Source organism: Scyliorhinus torazame, chromosome 18 (assembly GCF_047496885.1).
Source record: "Scyliorhinus torazame isolate Kashiwa2021f chromosome 18, sScyTor2.1, whole genome shotgun sequence".
Lineage (NCBI taxonomy): Eukaryota > Metazoa > Chordata > Chondrichthyes > Carcharhiniformes > Scyliorhinidae > Scyliorhinus > Scyliorhinus torazame.
This window is the reverse complement of record NC_092724.1, coordinates 19,482,106-19,498,550: the sequence shown is the minus strand read 5'-3', so window position 1 is coordinate 19,498,550 and position 16,445 is coordinate 19,482,106. Positions and strand designations below refer to the sequence as shown.

Below are 16,445 nucleotides of genomic sequence, written 5' to 3'. Positions count from 1 at the left end.
CCTCCCTTGGTGTTTGCCTTGTCCTAATCCCCTCGCCTTTCTCATCCTCTGTACATCCTCGCTGTGCTGATCCCTCCCTGAACCACCCTCCAGCTCCAACTTTTTCTTTCAGAGGTTACACAAAACACAAAACAAGCACAAGCTCTTGTTTTGTCTTTCCCATAACCCTTTTGTTTTCTCCTTCTTTCCCCTTTGTCTCTCTCTTCCTCTTTCTATTGTTCTTTGAGAGGGCAACAGAACGTTGGAGCAGCATTAGCGAGCGCCCACTTTGCTCATTTTTGCAAGAACCTTTTTCTGCCTGCCAAGAGGGGAGGAACGATATTCTTGCAATAAATATGAAAAATAACCTTTCTGCAACCTGCTGGTCATGATTCAAATGACATTAAAAATACCACAGACACAACAGGGTAGATGATGTAGAGTGCGACATCAGATACCCTGTGATCACATCAGGCTGTTACAATGCAACTGGGTTGACATTTGCACGCATTTGGACAATGAATGGAACTTTTTTTAGATCTGTTGTTGGCCCACAACCAACCTGGAGTCCTGGACAATCTGGAGTAAAGCTATTAAAGGGATTTTCTTATTATGATCTTGGGGGTCAGATTCGTTATTTTAATCCTGTTCCTGTTTCTGAATGCGGGGCTGCCCACATTTTGTGGGCGGGATTTTGTGATCCTGAGGCTAAGTGTTGACGCCGTCGGAAATGCCGTCGCGTTTCTCTATGGCGTCAACACGGTCTCAGGAACAGCAATTCTGGTCCCCTACACGGCACTGGAGCGGTTCACGCCGCTCCAGCTGCTGACCCCGGCATCAACTGGGCGCCGCGGGATCCGCTTTGTTCAACGCGCCGACCCCGATGCAACATGGCGCAGGGCTACAGGGGCCGGGGCGGAAGAGAGGAGGCCCCCAGCCAGAGATGCAGCCCCCCGATCGGTGGGCTCCCGATCGCGGGCCAGGCCACATCGGATGGCACCCCCCCGGGGCCGGGTCCCCTCTCCCCCCCACCCCCACAGGCTGCCCCCCGACCCTTCCATGCCGACTGAGAGCAGGTGTGGACGGCGCCGGCGGGACTCGGCCTTTTTTTATGATGGCCGCTCGGCCCATCCCGGGGCCAAGGATCGGCGGGCCGGCCGCGTAGAGCGGCCCCCGACCGGCGGCGCGCCAACCACGCCGGCGACGAGGCGGCGTGGCGCGATTTGCGCCTGTCGCGGGGATTCTCCGGCCCGCCCACGGCTGAGAGAATCCCGCCCTATATTTGTCCCACCTGAGATTGAGGGTACAGCACAGCAACAGGCCATTTGGCCCAACTGATCAATGCTAGTGTTTTTGCTGCACACAATCCTGCTCCTCCCACCTCATGTCTGTTAATTTTTTTTCCTGATGTGCTTTTCTAACTCACCCTTCAATGCAGCAAATCTGTTTTATTGGGGTTATATTTAATAGTCCCCTGAATGAGTTAGCTCCTTTTGGCTTGAAATAAAGGCACAAGGATCTTGGGGCTTGAAAGAATTTAGCCCCCAAAGTGTGGGAGATGAGAATGGGGTTGTCTTTGTACTGTAAGCATTGCCTGGATTAAATTCCACAAATGGCATGTTATAGCCAGGACTGTGAGCTCAGTCAAGGTATCCAATTGTGGGAGAGCTTCAGAGCAAAGCTGATAGTCCCAATCCCCCAGGTCTATGCAGTAACATTGTGTGACCGGGATCACTACATAGTGCAAACGAACAGAAACCCCCAATGATTCATCCCCTTCATGCTCCACCTAACCCACAGGAACCTTGAGCACAATTGCTAGTTTGGGTGTGATCCGTTCATAGAATAATGAAATCCCTACAGTGCCAGAAGTAGCCCATTCAGCCCATCGAATCTGCACCGACCCTCTGAAAGAGCACCCCACCTCGGCCTTATCCCCGTCATCCCACCTCACCTTTTGGACACGAAGGGGCAATTTAGCGTGGAACTGGAGGAGGCCATTCAGCTCCTCAGGGCTGTCCAGCCCCCCATTCCGTCATATCATGAGTGACCATTGTCTCAACTCTGTTCACCATCTTTACTCCATAAGTCTTGATCCCTTACCCCACAAAAATCCATCAACCTCAAACTTGAATATTTAGTTGAACCCCCAGCATCTTGATGTGTGTGCGTGTGTGAGGGTGTGTGTGTGTGTGTGTAGGGGTGGGGGGGGGGGGGGGGCATCCCTGAATGGCCTGGCTCTAAATTTAAGGTTCTGCACCCTTGTGTGGACTCCTCCCCTCCCCCCCTCATCCATCCCCAGCAGAGGAAATGGTTCCCCTCTATTGACACTGTTGAATCCTTTTAACATTTTAAAGCCTTTGATATTTTTTTTTCCATAAATTTAGAGTACCCAATTCATTTTTTCCAATTAAGGGGCAATTTAGCGTGTTCAATCCACCTACCCTGCACATCTTTGGATTGTGGGGGCGAAACCCACGCAAACATGGGGAGAAACCCATGGGGAGAAACACAGGGAAATTGTGCAAACTCCACACGGACAGTGACCCAGAGCTGGGATCGAACCTGGGACCTTGGCGCCGTGAGGCTGCAGTGCTACCACTGCACCACCGTGCTGCCCTAAGCCTTTGATATTTTCACTGTCAACCTTCTAAATTCAAGCCTAAATTTTAAGAATGAGACTAGTCTGTGCAACCTGCCTTCGTAATTTAAACCCTATTACCCCCTGTATCATTCTGATGAATCTTCATGACACCCCCTCCAAGACCAAAATATCCTTCATGAGGTGCAGTGTCCAGAATTGACAGAGCCCTGCACCTTAGGGGAAGTGGTGGTGTAGTGGGATTGCTAGTGGACTCATCATCCAGAGACCCAGGGCTATACTTTGGGTACCCGGGATTCAAATCCCGACATTGGCAGATGGTGAAATTTGAATTCAGTAAAAAACAGGAATTTTAAGAGTCTAAGTATGGCCATGAAACCATTGTTGATTGTCATAAAGATCCATCTGTTCATTAATAGGGAAGCAATCTGCCATCCTTAGGTGGTCTGACTGACCGGCATGTGACTCCAAACCCACAGCATGCTTAACCAGCCCGGCCAAGGCAATAAATGCCCATGATACCCTCATCCTCTGAATGTTCTGGCTGATGAGCTGCCTCTCGCCTGCGACACTTTTACACAGGGAGTGATGAGGGAGTTCAGGGCACAGTAATGGGATCGATTCTCTTGTGCTGCCCTTCTACGAGTTTGAAAACCAGCTGTCCCTACCAGCAAAATAGTTTAATAGTAATTTGCTCAGTTGGAGGGTAGGTTGGGATTTAGGGCTATGAAACGGTGCACCATTCCCCTCATCACCTCATCCCCATCAGCGAAGTTCCCCATTGGGTGCGCAGGAAAGGGCATCGGTGGACGAACCCAAGAAGCGCCATTTGGCATCAATGTGGTTAAACCCACCGTGTTCCGTTCCCTCTGTGGAATTCCCTGAGCAGCAAGCGAAGTAACCAGCCTGACTGTCTCCAAGCATGGCTTTACAAAGTCACCTGTAGCACGCTAACCGTAAAATATATGATGGATGCTAAAGGTCATTGATGGTGTTGTACAAAGAGCTTGAGCTTTGTGTAAATATTCTTCTACATTGCAGACCCCCACCCCCCACCCCACCCCACCCCGCCTACCTCCATATCATTCAATCTCTTGAGCTCAATCTCATAGGCTGTGCTGACGGTGCTTGGCACAGACTCGTAACCACCAACCTAACAATGCTGGATAATTCCCTCACACACCCAAGCCAGCCTCTTGTATTCAAACCTGGTTTAAAACAAACACCCTGTGTGTTTCCTGCAATAGTTGGTGGTCAGAGAGGTTCCAGGACAGCTGCGTGAGGGGCTGGGGTTTAAACTCGCATCTCCACGCCTGCCCAACACACCCCAAAGCAATCAGAGTTGATCGCCAGGATTCCGGGGATCCTCAATGTTTTCCACAGTAATAAATTTGAATGAGTGTGACTTTTTATCTTGTGCGCACCTGCTGTGCTGAAAAAGCAAATTTAGAAAGTTCACATCGCGCTCTTTGTTTTGCTGGGCGAGTGTGTATTTGTCATTTGATCATCTCATTAACGATCCCTGTACACAATCACCAGCTCCCGCCTTTCAGCCGTGGATGTCAGGACGCAAATTAGATTTGAACCTGAAGCAGGGGAACATTTAAGACTCAGTCATTTCAGGTCGCTCATTTAGATAGCTCTAAACCCTTTGCAATGATGCAGGTCAAACACCACAGAGCTTTAAACCTTTGAGGAATCAATAAACCTCTATTCAGTCAGCAAGAAAGGGCTGCCATCCGCACATTTATCACAGACGCCTGCTTACCTGAGGAATTTGAGAGGCTCGGTGGATGCTGCCTGATGTGTAGCACCGTGGTTTGTGTTGGCCATATCTTCGTGCAGTTGTCACTGTTCTTGTGTGGGGAGATGGGGAGAATCTGCTGGGTCCTGATGCTGAGGCTGTGAGGCTGTGAGCTGCTGTCAGAATCTGTGCCTTCAGTAATACAGTGATTTGTGATTCAGTGCCCTTGCTCATTGGCTGGCAGATCAGCCAATCGGAAGCACACCAGCTTCAATAGACAGGAAAGAGATTGGCCTGAAGCATAAGCATATCAGGATTGGTCAGTGTGTATATATGTGCCTGTCTGTGAGTGTATATATACTGTTGAGACACCCTGGGCTAGTACACGGTCATTTCCAGCCCAACTTGACCTGGAATCACAGCACAAGTGAATGAATCAATAATTCTTAGAAAAATACCCAAAGTCTTTGGCCCTTGGCTGCCCAATAATTACAGTAAAGTCCAACAGATTTGTTTCAAATCACTAGCTTTCGGAGCACTGCTCCTTCCTCAAGTGAATGACGAGGTAGATTCCAGAAACATTTATATAGACAAAGTCAAAGATGCAAGACGATACTTTGAATGCGAGCATTTGCAGGTGATTAAGTCTTTACAGAGCCAAAGAAAGGGGCAACCCCAGGTTAAAGAGGGGTGAATTGTCTCAAGCCAGGACAGTTGGTAGGATTTCGCAAGCCCAAGCCAGATGGTGGGGGGTGAATGTAATGCGACATGAATCCAAGGTCCCGGTTGAGGTCGTACTCGTGTGCGGAACTTGGCTATAAAGCTTGCTCCGAAAGCTAGTGATTTGAAACAAATCTGTTGGACTTTAACCTGGTGTTGTAAGACTTCTTACTGTGCTCGCCCCAGTCCAACGCCGGCATCGCCACATAATAATTACAGTCACCAGGTTTGTAAATTTAAGCACAATTACAGTTAACTTATACCAAGGACTGTAATGAAATACAACTGATTAACTATCATCTAATTCCCCACTTTTTCCTCCCCCCCCCCCCAACACACACTCACAAGACAGACAAACACAGAGGGAAGGAAAGGAGGGAATATCATAAGTAAAAGGGAAAAAAGAGTCATTGTTTCAGATGGCGGTTTCTAGCATTTTACTGCTCTTCAAACTTTGCTTTCAGTTCAAGGTTTTACTGTAGATTCATTCTGGTCTCTGTAGTTTCAAAAATATACACACAGCCTTTCTGGAAAGAGAGAGAGAAAGGGTAATTTCTTGATTTTCTTTACAGCCTGTAATGGTTCACCTGTAAATTCATTAATTCAGGTTCTCTGCAGCTTCAGGATTCCAGCACTCACAGCCTTTCTGGAGATGGAGAGAAAGCAGGATCTTGTCTTTCTGTGTCTAAGACTCAACTGCTCCCTCAGGTCTCTGAAAGCCATCCCACTGGGATAGGATCCAATCACCACCTTGTACTGGGCAGAGTACAGCCTTTTGGCCAATTCATTGGCCACCAGCCAATCAATCAAACCATCTCACCCCATCTCTTTCTCTGGTGCCCAAAACTCTAGGAAAATGTGAAGTTGTTCACTTTGGCAGGAAGAATAAAAAGGCAGAGTGCAGGTTAAACATCCATAATCCGAAATTGCAAAAATCGGCAATTGTTTTTGAGCACCAACATGACGTCACAAGTGAGAAATCCCACAAGGCTCCCAGGCGATGCACAATTCCCAACACGTGCCGCGCATGCGCAGTTCCCAACATGCTGTGCATGCGCAGTTCCCAATATGCACTGCACATGCGCAATAGATTCTGAAATCCGAAAAGTTCCGAAATCCGATTCACACTTGGTCCCAAACATTTTGGATAAGGGATTTTCAACCTGTACCACTGATATGGAGAATGGCTGCAGAATTCTGAGGTGCAGAGGGATCTAGGTGTCCTGGTGCACGAGTCACAAAATGTTAGTACAGCAAATAATTAAGAAAGCTAATGGAATGCTATCCTTTATTACAAGGCTAATTGAACATTAAAGTAAAGATGTTATGCTGCAGTTGTACAGGGCTTTGGTGTGTAGTTTGGGTCTCTTTAATTGCGGAAGGATGTGAATGCGTTGGAGATGGTTCAGAGGAGGTTTACTAGATTGGTACTTGGAAGGAGCGGTTGACTTTTGAGGAAAGGTTGGTCAGACTGGGCTTGTTTCCACTGGAGTTTAGAAGAGTGTGGGGTGATTTGAGTGAAAAATATAAGATCCTGACCAGGTGGACATGGAAAGGATGTTTCCTCTTGTTGGTGAGCCCTGAACTTTTTTTTTCGTTCGTGGGATGTTGTTGTCGCTGGCTGGGCCACAAACTTATTGCCCATCCCTAATTGCCCTTGAACTGAGTGGCTTGCGAGGGCATTTCAGAGAGCAGTTAAGAGTCAACCACATTGTTGTGGATCTGGAGTCACATGTAGGCCAGACCAGGTAAGGATGGCAGATTTCCTTCCCTGCAGGGCGTTAGTGAACCAGGTGGGTTTATATGAAAAGCGACAATGGTTTCATGGTCGTCGTTTAATTCCATATTTAATTCCATATTTTTATGGAGTTCAAGTTTCACCATCAGAGCATTGTCCTGGGTCTCAGGATTATTTGTCCAGTGAAAATACCGGTATCCCACCTCCTCCCGTAGGGGGCACTGTTTTAAAATTAGGGTTCACCCTTTTAGGACAGAGATGAGTAGATATTTGTTCTCTCGAGGGCTGTGCGACTTTGGAACTGTCAGCCTCAGAGTGTGGTGTAGGTGGGGGTTATTGAATATTTTAAAGGCAGAGATAGATTCTTTTTAGGCGAGGGAATCAAAGATTATCGGGGGTAGGTGGGAGCATGGAACTCGAAACGCAAACCGATCAGCCATGATCTTATTGAAAGGCCAAGCAGGTTCAAGGAGCCAAATGGCCTACTCCTGCTCCTATTCTCTATATATCCGATTACATTTGTAGCTAGGAGTGTTTAACCATGTGCAGTGCCTATGAGAGACCTGGGCTCTACCACTCCAAACTGACGCCAAGGTCAGAGTGCAGGGTGCCGCCAAGCTTAAGAAATAGAATGGAGTGTCAATGATGGAGACGGCGAGGTAGTCATTTGTTGATGTCAAACCTGGGTTTTAAAACCGTGTGGGTTCTGGGAGAGGGAAGAGTGTGGGAGCTGAGGGTCCCTGTGGACTTGGTGTAAGAGTAAATCAGAGGCTGAGAGAGCACCAGGGCACGGTTTTCACACAATGAAAAAGAAAGAGGAAGAGTGTGTGAAAGACAGCTGCGGGTTTCCAACTCTCCAGGAGCTCCCTGGAGTCCCAATGGGACTCCTGATATATATCTCCAGAACATTGCTGTCCAGGGAAAAATCATGAGCTGTGTTGACAAAGGTATCCATTTTCCATTTACTGTCAATTAGTCACAAAACTATTGGAGAAGAGGAAACAGAATGGGGCTGTTGGCGGGGGAACAGGAGCTTGAGAAGACTGTCAATGAAATAGCTAAGGAGGTTTTGCTCATTCTTCGACTTCACTTCACTCAAATTAATTTGGGGTTTAAAATGGTTATGGAAGATGTAAGAATGTGCTTTGAGTATCAATTTATCACGTTCACATATTCCTATTGTCCCATTTCCAATTCTCTCCCTCCCAAATCCTGAAAATGCAGGTAGACAGGGGCAAGGCCCTTATGCCCAGACCTCAGCCAAAGTGATCATATCCCAATACCAGGAGTAGGAAATGGGAATTGGCAAGCTATATGATTTGTCTTTGAGAAGCATCACTTGCAGATTTCAATCTAACCCGCAGTTGACCAAGAGGCCGGAATTGGAGCTTGCCGTAAACAGGGGGGTTGCAGAAAATTAGAGATGGTGAGGGATTTGGAAATAAACTGGTATACCGAGCTAACGTAAGTCAGTGAACACAGCAGGTGATGGGTGAACAGGACTTTGCACGGGTTAGACAGCAGAACTTTTTGGAAGAGCACAAAATTATTGACATAAACCTGGGTGTTTCCTGCTGCACCTGTCCTGGGAGTGTTTGATGGGGACAGTGCAGAGGGAGCTTTACTCTGTATCTAACCCCGTGCTGTACCTGTCCTGGGAGTGTTTGATCGGGGCAGTGTAGAGGGAGCTTTACACTGTATCTAACCCCATGCTGTACCTGTCCTGGGAGTGTTTGATCGGGGCAGTGTAGAGGGAGCTTTACTCGGTATCTAACCCCATGCTGGTACTGTCCTGGGAGTGTTTGATGGGAACAGTGTGGAGGGAGCTTTACTCTGTATCTAACCCTGTGCTGTACCTGTCCTGGGAGTGTTTGATGGCTACAGTGTAGAGGGAGCTTTACTCTGTATCTAACCCTGTGTTGTACCTGTCCTGGGAGTGTTTGATGGTTACAGTGTATAGGGAGCTTTACTCTGTATCTAACCCCGTGCTGTACCTGTCCTGGGAATGTTTGATGGTTACAGTGTAGAGGGAGCTTTACTCTGTATCTAACCCCGTGCTGTACCTGGCCTGGGAGTATTTGATGGGAACAGTGTAGAGGGAGCTTTACTCTGTATCTAACCCCGTGCTGTACCTGGCCTGGGAGTGTTTGATGGGGACAGTGTAGAGGGAGCTTTACTCTGTATCTAACCCGTGCTGCACCTGTCCTGGGAGTGTTTGATCGGGGCAGTGTAGAGGGAGCTTTACACTGTATCTAACCCCATGCTGTACCTGTCCTGGGAGTGTTTGATCGGGGCAGTGTAGAGGGAGCTTTACTCTGTATCTAACCCCATGCTGGTACTGCCCTGGGAGTGTTTGACGGGGACAGTGTAGAGGGAGCTTTACTCTGTGTCTAACCCTGTGTTGTACCTGTCCTGGGAGTGTTTGATGGGAACAGTGTGGAGGGAGCTTTACTCTGTATCTAACCCTGTGCTGTACCTGTCCTGTGAGTGTTTGATGGGGACAGTGTGGAGGGAGCTTTACTCTGTATCTATCCCTGTGCTGTACCTGTCCTGGGAGTGTTTGATGGGTACAGTGTGGAGGGAGCTTTACTCTGTATCTAACCCTGTGCTGTCCATGTCCTGTGAGTGTTTGATGGGGACAGTGTGGAGGGAGCTTTACTCTGTATCTAACCCTGTGCTGTACCTGTCCTGGGAGTGTTTGATGGGGACAGTGTGGAGGGAACTTTACTCTGTATCTAACCCTGTGCTGTACCTGTCCTGGGAGTGTTTGATGGCTACAGTGTAGAGGGAGCTTTACTCTGTCTCTAACCTTGTGTTGTACCTGTCCTGGGAGTGTTTGATGGTTACAGTGTATAGGGAGCTTTACTCTGTATCTAACCCCGTGCTGTACCTGTCCTGGGAGTGTTTGATGGGAACAGTGTAGAGGGAGCTTTACTCTGTATCTAATCCCGTGCTGTACCTGTCCTGGGAGTGTTTGACGGGGTCAGTGTAGAGGGAGCTGTACTCTGTATCTAACCCCGTGCTGTACCTGGCCTGGGAGTGTTTGATGGGGACAGTGTGGAGGGAACTTTACTCTGTATCTAACCCTGTGCTGTACCTGTCCTGGGAGTGTTTGATGGGGACAGTGTGGAGGGAGCTTTACTCTGTATCTAACCCTGTGCTGTACCTGTCCTGGGAGTGTTTGATGGTTACAGTGTATAGGGAGCTTTACTCTGTATCTAACCCCGTGCTGTACCTGTCCTGGGAGTGTTTGATGGGAACAGTGTAGAGGGAGCTTTACTCTGTATCTAACCCTGTGCTGTACCTGTCCTGGGAGCGTTTGATGGGGACAGTGTAGAGGGAGCTTTACTCTGTATCTAACCCCATGCTGTACCTGTCCTGGGAGTGTTTGATGGGGACAGTGTAGAGGGAGCTTTACTCTATATCTAACCCTGTGCTATACCTGTCCTGTTAGAGAGAATCACAATTCTTTTTGGAGTCTGGGACTTTGACCAACCGGATTGTGAATGGATGACACCACTTTCACTGAAGAGATTTGAACCATGTCAGTATACACTGGACTTAAACTGATGAGAGGAGCAAGGCCAGCACCTTGTCCCACTCCACCACACAGGCCCCGACTTTTCCTATTGTTACTGCCAGGTGGCTGGCAGGATTGTGCGATATTTGGATCTCTAAATCTGCTTCACTAATCATGACATTATCTGCCTTCACTAACACAGCAATTCACCTTGCTATAATTAAATGTAACTGGCTTAAGAGTTGAGGCCCTCAGTTAGAGACGTGGGCCGGGATTCTCTGATCCCGCGATGGGCCGCCGATTCTCCGGTGTCCGGAGATTCACCCCCATTGCGCCTGCGCGGTCACCGCAGTGGCCCCCTGGCGATTCTCCATGCTCGAAGGGCCGAGTGCCCGCCATCATCGTTTGCGTATGGTCCTACTCGGCGGCACCTCGGCGTTCTGGCTGCGGGGGCCGTCCTGGTGGGTGGGGGGGGGGGGGGGGCGTGGTAGCCGACTCCAGGGGAGACCTCCACAGTGGCCAGGCCCTCGATCGGGGGGCAGCCGATCGCCAGACGGGCTCATTCCAGGCGGCCTATGTTCCTCCGCGCCAGGCCCCTGCCAGGCCTTGGCACGCGCATGCGCGGATCCTGCCGGCCATGGCGGGCCGGCGTTCGGCGCCGAAGCAGCGCTCAGCACTCCGGCACCGTCCTAGCCCCTGAGCAAGGGGTGAATGCCTTGGCCAGGAGGCCCGTTGACGCCGGTGCCGCTCGCACTGGTTTTGACGCCGGCATCAACACTTGGCCGGGATTTCGAAGAATCCCGGCCCTAATGTGCCAACACCGATGTGGCGCTCACACCTAGAGTTAGAAAGTCATATAAAGTCATTGGGCAGCACGGTAGCATTGTGGATAGCACAATTGCTTCACAGCTCCAGGGTCCCAGGTTCGATTCTGGCTTGGCTTACTGTCTGTGCGGAGTCTGCACATCCTCCCCGTGTGTGCGTGGGTTTCCTCCGGGTGCTCCGGTTTCCTCCCACAGGCCAAAGATGTGCGGGTTAGGTGGACTGGCCATGATAAATTGCCCTTAGTGTCCAAAATTGCCCTTAAGTGTTGGGTGGGGTTACTGGGTTATGCGGATACCACCCTCTGTGGTGTTCCCTTCATTTCCCTCAGGATCCCTCCTTCCTTCCTCCCCCCCTCCCCCAGGGTTGTGTATTCTTGTCAGTATTCTTTTAATTTTTTTTCCCTTCCTTTCTAGTTATTGTTGGCTTCGAGCAGGTCTTGGAACAAGCTGACAAATTGCCCCAATGCTTTGAGGAAGCCTGCCTCTGACCCTCGGATGGTTTGAATTCAATAATCTGCAACAAAGAGTCCAAGGTGCCAAGGAAACCATTGTCGATTGTCGTATAAACCCATCTGGTTCACTGATGCCCTTTAGGGAAGAAAATCTGCTATCCTTACCTGGTCTGGAGTACATCCACAGCAATGTGGGTGACTCTTAAATGGCCGGACATGCCACTCAGCTCAAGGGCGATTCGGGATAGGTAACAAATGCTGCCCCTGGGGGCTTCATGTAAGGGCACCAGTTTGGGGGCGTTGGTAACTGCGCCTCTGCTGTTCCCTCCGGCACGGTACTCCACCAGTCCAGTGGTGGTGGCGGCCCTGAGAGTTTGGGGCCAGTGGAGGCGGCATGTGGGAGCAGTGGGAGCATCGGTCTGGGCCCCAATCTGTGATAATCACCGGTTTCCTCCGGGGAATATGGACTGGGGGTTCCGGTTATGGCGGAGTGCGGGGATTGAGAGGATGGGGGATATTAGCTTGGAGGGACTCAACGCCCCCGAAGTCGGAGACCTGGCTAGCTTTCTGTGTTTGGAGAAAATCAAGTTTGCCTTGCGAGGGTCACTGTTGGGGTTCACCCGGAGGTGGCAACCGTTCGTCGACTTCTTCGCGGGAAATTAATCAGCAGCAGAAGCGAGGGGGGGGGGGGGGAGAGAGGGGGGAGTAGTTTAGATTATAGAGTAGAGGGGGTCAATAAGGGTCGGACCTGTACGAGATGTAAATGGCTTTTGCGCTATGTTTATGGTTTCATGTATAATGTTTATTTTGTTGTTCATGATGTGTGATGTGTTGGGTGTTCTGGATCACATACAGGTCACCAACACTTGAAATAGTGCAACTCTATTTTATTGAATCATTAACTGTTTAAACTTACTTAGACTGTGGGTTAATAGGATACTAGCTTTAACTAAAGACCTTTGCCTTGTCCTAACCAGTCGATGCACTCAGCACATGGTGAACGTCTGTGTTGCAGGCTGTGAGCTCCGTCCTCCGAGCTAGCTGCAACTCGAATGAGCGGGAACTCTGATGCCCCCTGTCTTTATAGTGCGTGTGCTCTCACTGGTGATTGGCTGCGGTGTTGTGTGTGTTGATTGGTCCCACTGTGTGTCCACACCATGATATACTGGTGTAAATTATGACAATGTGGAGATGCCGGCGTTGGACTGGGGTGAGCACAGTAAGAAGTCTTACATCACCAGGCCACCTGAGGAAGGAGCAGCGCTCCGAAAGCTAGTGATTCGAAACAAACCTGTTGGACTTTAGCCTGGTGTTGTAAGACTTCTTACTATTTTGTTGTTGTTACTATACTAAAAATACCTCAATAAAATGTTTATTAAAAAAAATTTGTTTTAAAATAAATGCTGCCCCAGCCAGCGACACCCACATCCCATCAATGAATAAAAAAAAAAATTTCACATTAGTTCCATTTTCCCACCTGACCAATCTTTTGATATCTTTCTTCTTCAGAGCCAATTTGGGCATTGTCAGTAAACTTAATCATTTCCTTATTTTTAAGTCCAAATCATTGACACATAAATGGATCTTGTGCTGGGCACCCAGAATCCCATGACACATTTCGAAGCACAATGGAGCTCCCCCTAGGCCAATATTTATCCCTCAATCGTCAAAACAACAAAACAAGGGTCTGTAGTGAGTCGTACAGACTCGAAACATTAACCCTGTTTCTCTCTCTTGATGGGTAGCACAGTGGTTAGCACAGTTGCTTCACAGCTCCAGGGGTCCCAGGTTTGACTCCCAGCTTGGGTCACTGTCTGCACGTTCTCCCCATGTCTGCGTGGGTTTCCTCTGGGTGCTCCGGTTTCCTCCCACAATCCAAAGATGTGCCAGGTTAGGTGGATTGGCTATGCTAAATTGTCCTGAGTGTCCAAAATGGTTGGGTGGGGTTATTGGGTTACGGGGATAGGGTGGAGGTGTGGCTTGGGTAGGGTGCTCTTTCCAAGGGCCTGTGCAGACCCAATAGGCCTCCTTCTGCACTGTACATTCTATTCTATGATTCTAGATGCCGCAAGACCCACTGAGTTTCTGCAGCATTTCCTAACCTAACTTTTAAAGTTACCCGACAGTTTTTCAACAACTTGATTAATTCCTGCTTCTAGGATTTAAACCATGCAGTTTTAGAGATGTGGGGGCTTTAATTAGAGTGTGGTTTAGTAGCAGTCCTTGCACAACACCTCGCAATAAAAACATTGAGCAGCAGATTGGACTAAAGGTAAAAAACAGAAGACATATACTGACCTCCAGTGGAGACGAAAGGCATAACTTGTGTAAATGCAGTGATGGGCATGAATTTCAGAGAGTTGCTTTTAGATTTAGATTTATTGTCTCGTGTACCGAGGTACAGTGAAAAGTATTGTTCTGCGTACAGTCCAGGCAGATCATATCATACATGAAAAACATAGGATATACGATAGATACACAATGTAAATACATAGACATAGGGTGAAGCATACAGAGCTATACAGTAGAGAAGATGCGTTGAGTGATCAATTTAGTCCAGAAGAGGACCATTCAGGAGTCTGGTAGCAGCGGGGAAGAAGCTGTTTTTGAAACTGTAAGTGCGTGTTCTCAGACTTTTGTATCTCCTGTCCAATGGAAGAGGTTGGAAGAGAGAATAACCCAGGTGGGAGGGGTCTTTGATTATGCTGTCCACTTTCCACAAGCAGCAGGAGGTGTAGACAGTCAATGGATGGGAGGCGGGTTCACGTGATGGACTGGGCCATGTTCACGACACTCTGTGGTTTCTTGCGTTCTTGGGCCGGGCAATTGCCATACCAAGCTGTGATGCTTCTATGGTGCATCTGTAAAAATTGGTAAGGATCAATGTGGACATGCCAAATTTCCTTAGTTTCCTGAAGTATAGGCTTTGCTGTGTTTTCTTGGTCGTAGCGTCAACGTGGATGGACGAGGACAGATTGTTGGTGATGTGCACACCGAGGAATTTGAAGCTGTCAACCATCTCCACCTCGGCCCCGTTGATGCAGGCAGGGGTGCGTACGACACTTTGCTTCCTGAAGTCGATGACCAGCTCTTTCGTTTTGCTGACATTGAGGGAGAGATTGTTGTCTTTGCACCACACGACTAGGTCCTCTATCTCCCCTCTGTACTCTGACTCATCGTTGTTGGAGATCCGACCCACTACGGTCGTGAAATCAGCAAACTTGTAGATGGGAGTTGGAGCCGAATTTTGCCAAGTTTATATAGGGAATGTACTAGGGGGCTAAGTATGCAGCCTTGCGGGGCTCCGGTATTGAGGACTATATGACGCTCACTTACATCTCAGAAATGTCTTGACGTGCTTCACATATAATTGCAAATGCAGTGATGGTTGTTTTGTTAGCAAATATAGTAACCACTTCATCTCATTACTGTTTATGGGATCTTTTTGCATTTGGAGGACTAATTAATTTATGTTGAAGGAATGTTTATCAGACACAGAGAACTTTTTGCTCTTCTTGGAGAGTTGCAGGACTTCAAGCCAGTGGTTTCCATAACATGTTTGGGTGAATACCCTAGAAATGCTGGCGCACTCCCCGGAGGCCCCCTGTATATGCTGACACACTCCCCGGATCGCCCTGTGTATGCTGATACACTCCCCGGGGATCGCACTGTGTCTGCCGACACACTCCCATATACCGATGAAATATCCAGTAAATGCTGAAATACACCTGTTAAACCTCCTAAAAACGCAAGCACACTCCCATGGGGCCTGCTGTAAACACTGATACACTCCCAGGGACCCTGCAATTTGATTTCCAAAAGAATGCGGTTTCTCTGCATAAACTCTCATACAGGATACCATCCACCAATACGGAGATCCTATCTCATTTGTCCCAATTTGAACAACAAGCTAAATTGCCAAAAGAGCCCTTCCAGTAACTGGCCGCAAGTTCCGACGTTGAAATGTTGCACTCTAGTGTCAACCTACATTAGGAGTTTAATCCCTTCCAACTGGCAGCTTTCTGAGCTGGAACAGCTGAAGCAAATAGATAAGCACATTTGAGACCTTGGTGGCACAACACAGGTAGCAGTGAGTAACTCACCGTCAATCATAAGAGGACAAAGCAAATTGCTGGAGCAGTGCCAACCAGCATGAGAAAGGATGGCTCGGGATTCCCAGGCGTGACTGCATCTTGTGTCAAGGTCCACACTGAACATCTTTGTGATGCTTAATGTGTTGCACATTTCCAGTATTTTCTGCACAGGTTATGGTAGTGTGGTTATGTGACAAATTAGTAAACTAGAGAACAGAATTTAACATTGAAATATTGCAGAAGGGATTCACACCCAAAAGGTCCTTGGTCCAAGTATTGACATCCTTCTGAATCATCTGCCCTAAATTTGATTTCAGGATCAGGAGATACAGGGTCAAAGTTAGTGTTTCAAACCTACCATTTCTACTACACCACTTTGAAAATCTCAAATTGTGGTACTAATTCCTCTCGCAGTCCGTCAGGCCGAGGGATGAATCTCAAGCCCATTTCCCGTATTACCTCTGACCCTGCCAGACTCGATGACTAAAACTGGACATGGGGTGCGGTCTGGACAGAGCTGGGCACAGGGCCCAGGGGTGCAGTCTGGCTAGATTTCTGCTCAGCAGCGATCAGCAATTAACAGGTGCCTAACCTGCTGGACTTCCTTGATCTGTCAATGTCATTCTTTGTTATTTTGACACCCAACTGTGCACTGTACACTTGTCCCAACTAATTTCCATCAACCATCATGTCCCTCCCTGATGAATTTCACCCAATTAGTTTTGAAGATGCGGAGCTGCCTCCTGACAAATCAACAGGAGAAACCAGAGAC

General features: G+C 48.4%; 1 protein-coding gene across 1 annotated transcript in view; it reads right to left on the bottom strand.

Moving 5' to 3' along the window:
- The window catches only part of yjefn3 (YjeF N-terminal domain containing 3), a 190,259-nt gene extending 185,751 nt beyond the window's left edge, over nucleotides 1-4,508 (bottom strand). Inside the window, exon 1 of the mRNA XM_072482318.1 lies at nucleotides 4,350-4,508. Within this exon, the coding sequence (XP_072338419.1) occupies nucleotides 4,350-4,414 (65 nt within the window). The 5' untranslated portion in view covers nucleotides 4,415-4,508. The remainder of the gene's footprint in view (nucleotides 1-4,349) is intronic.
- Between the last annotated feature and the right edge of the window lie 11,937 nt (nucleotides 4,509-16,445).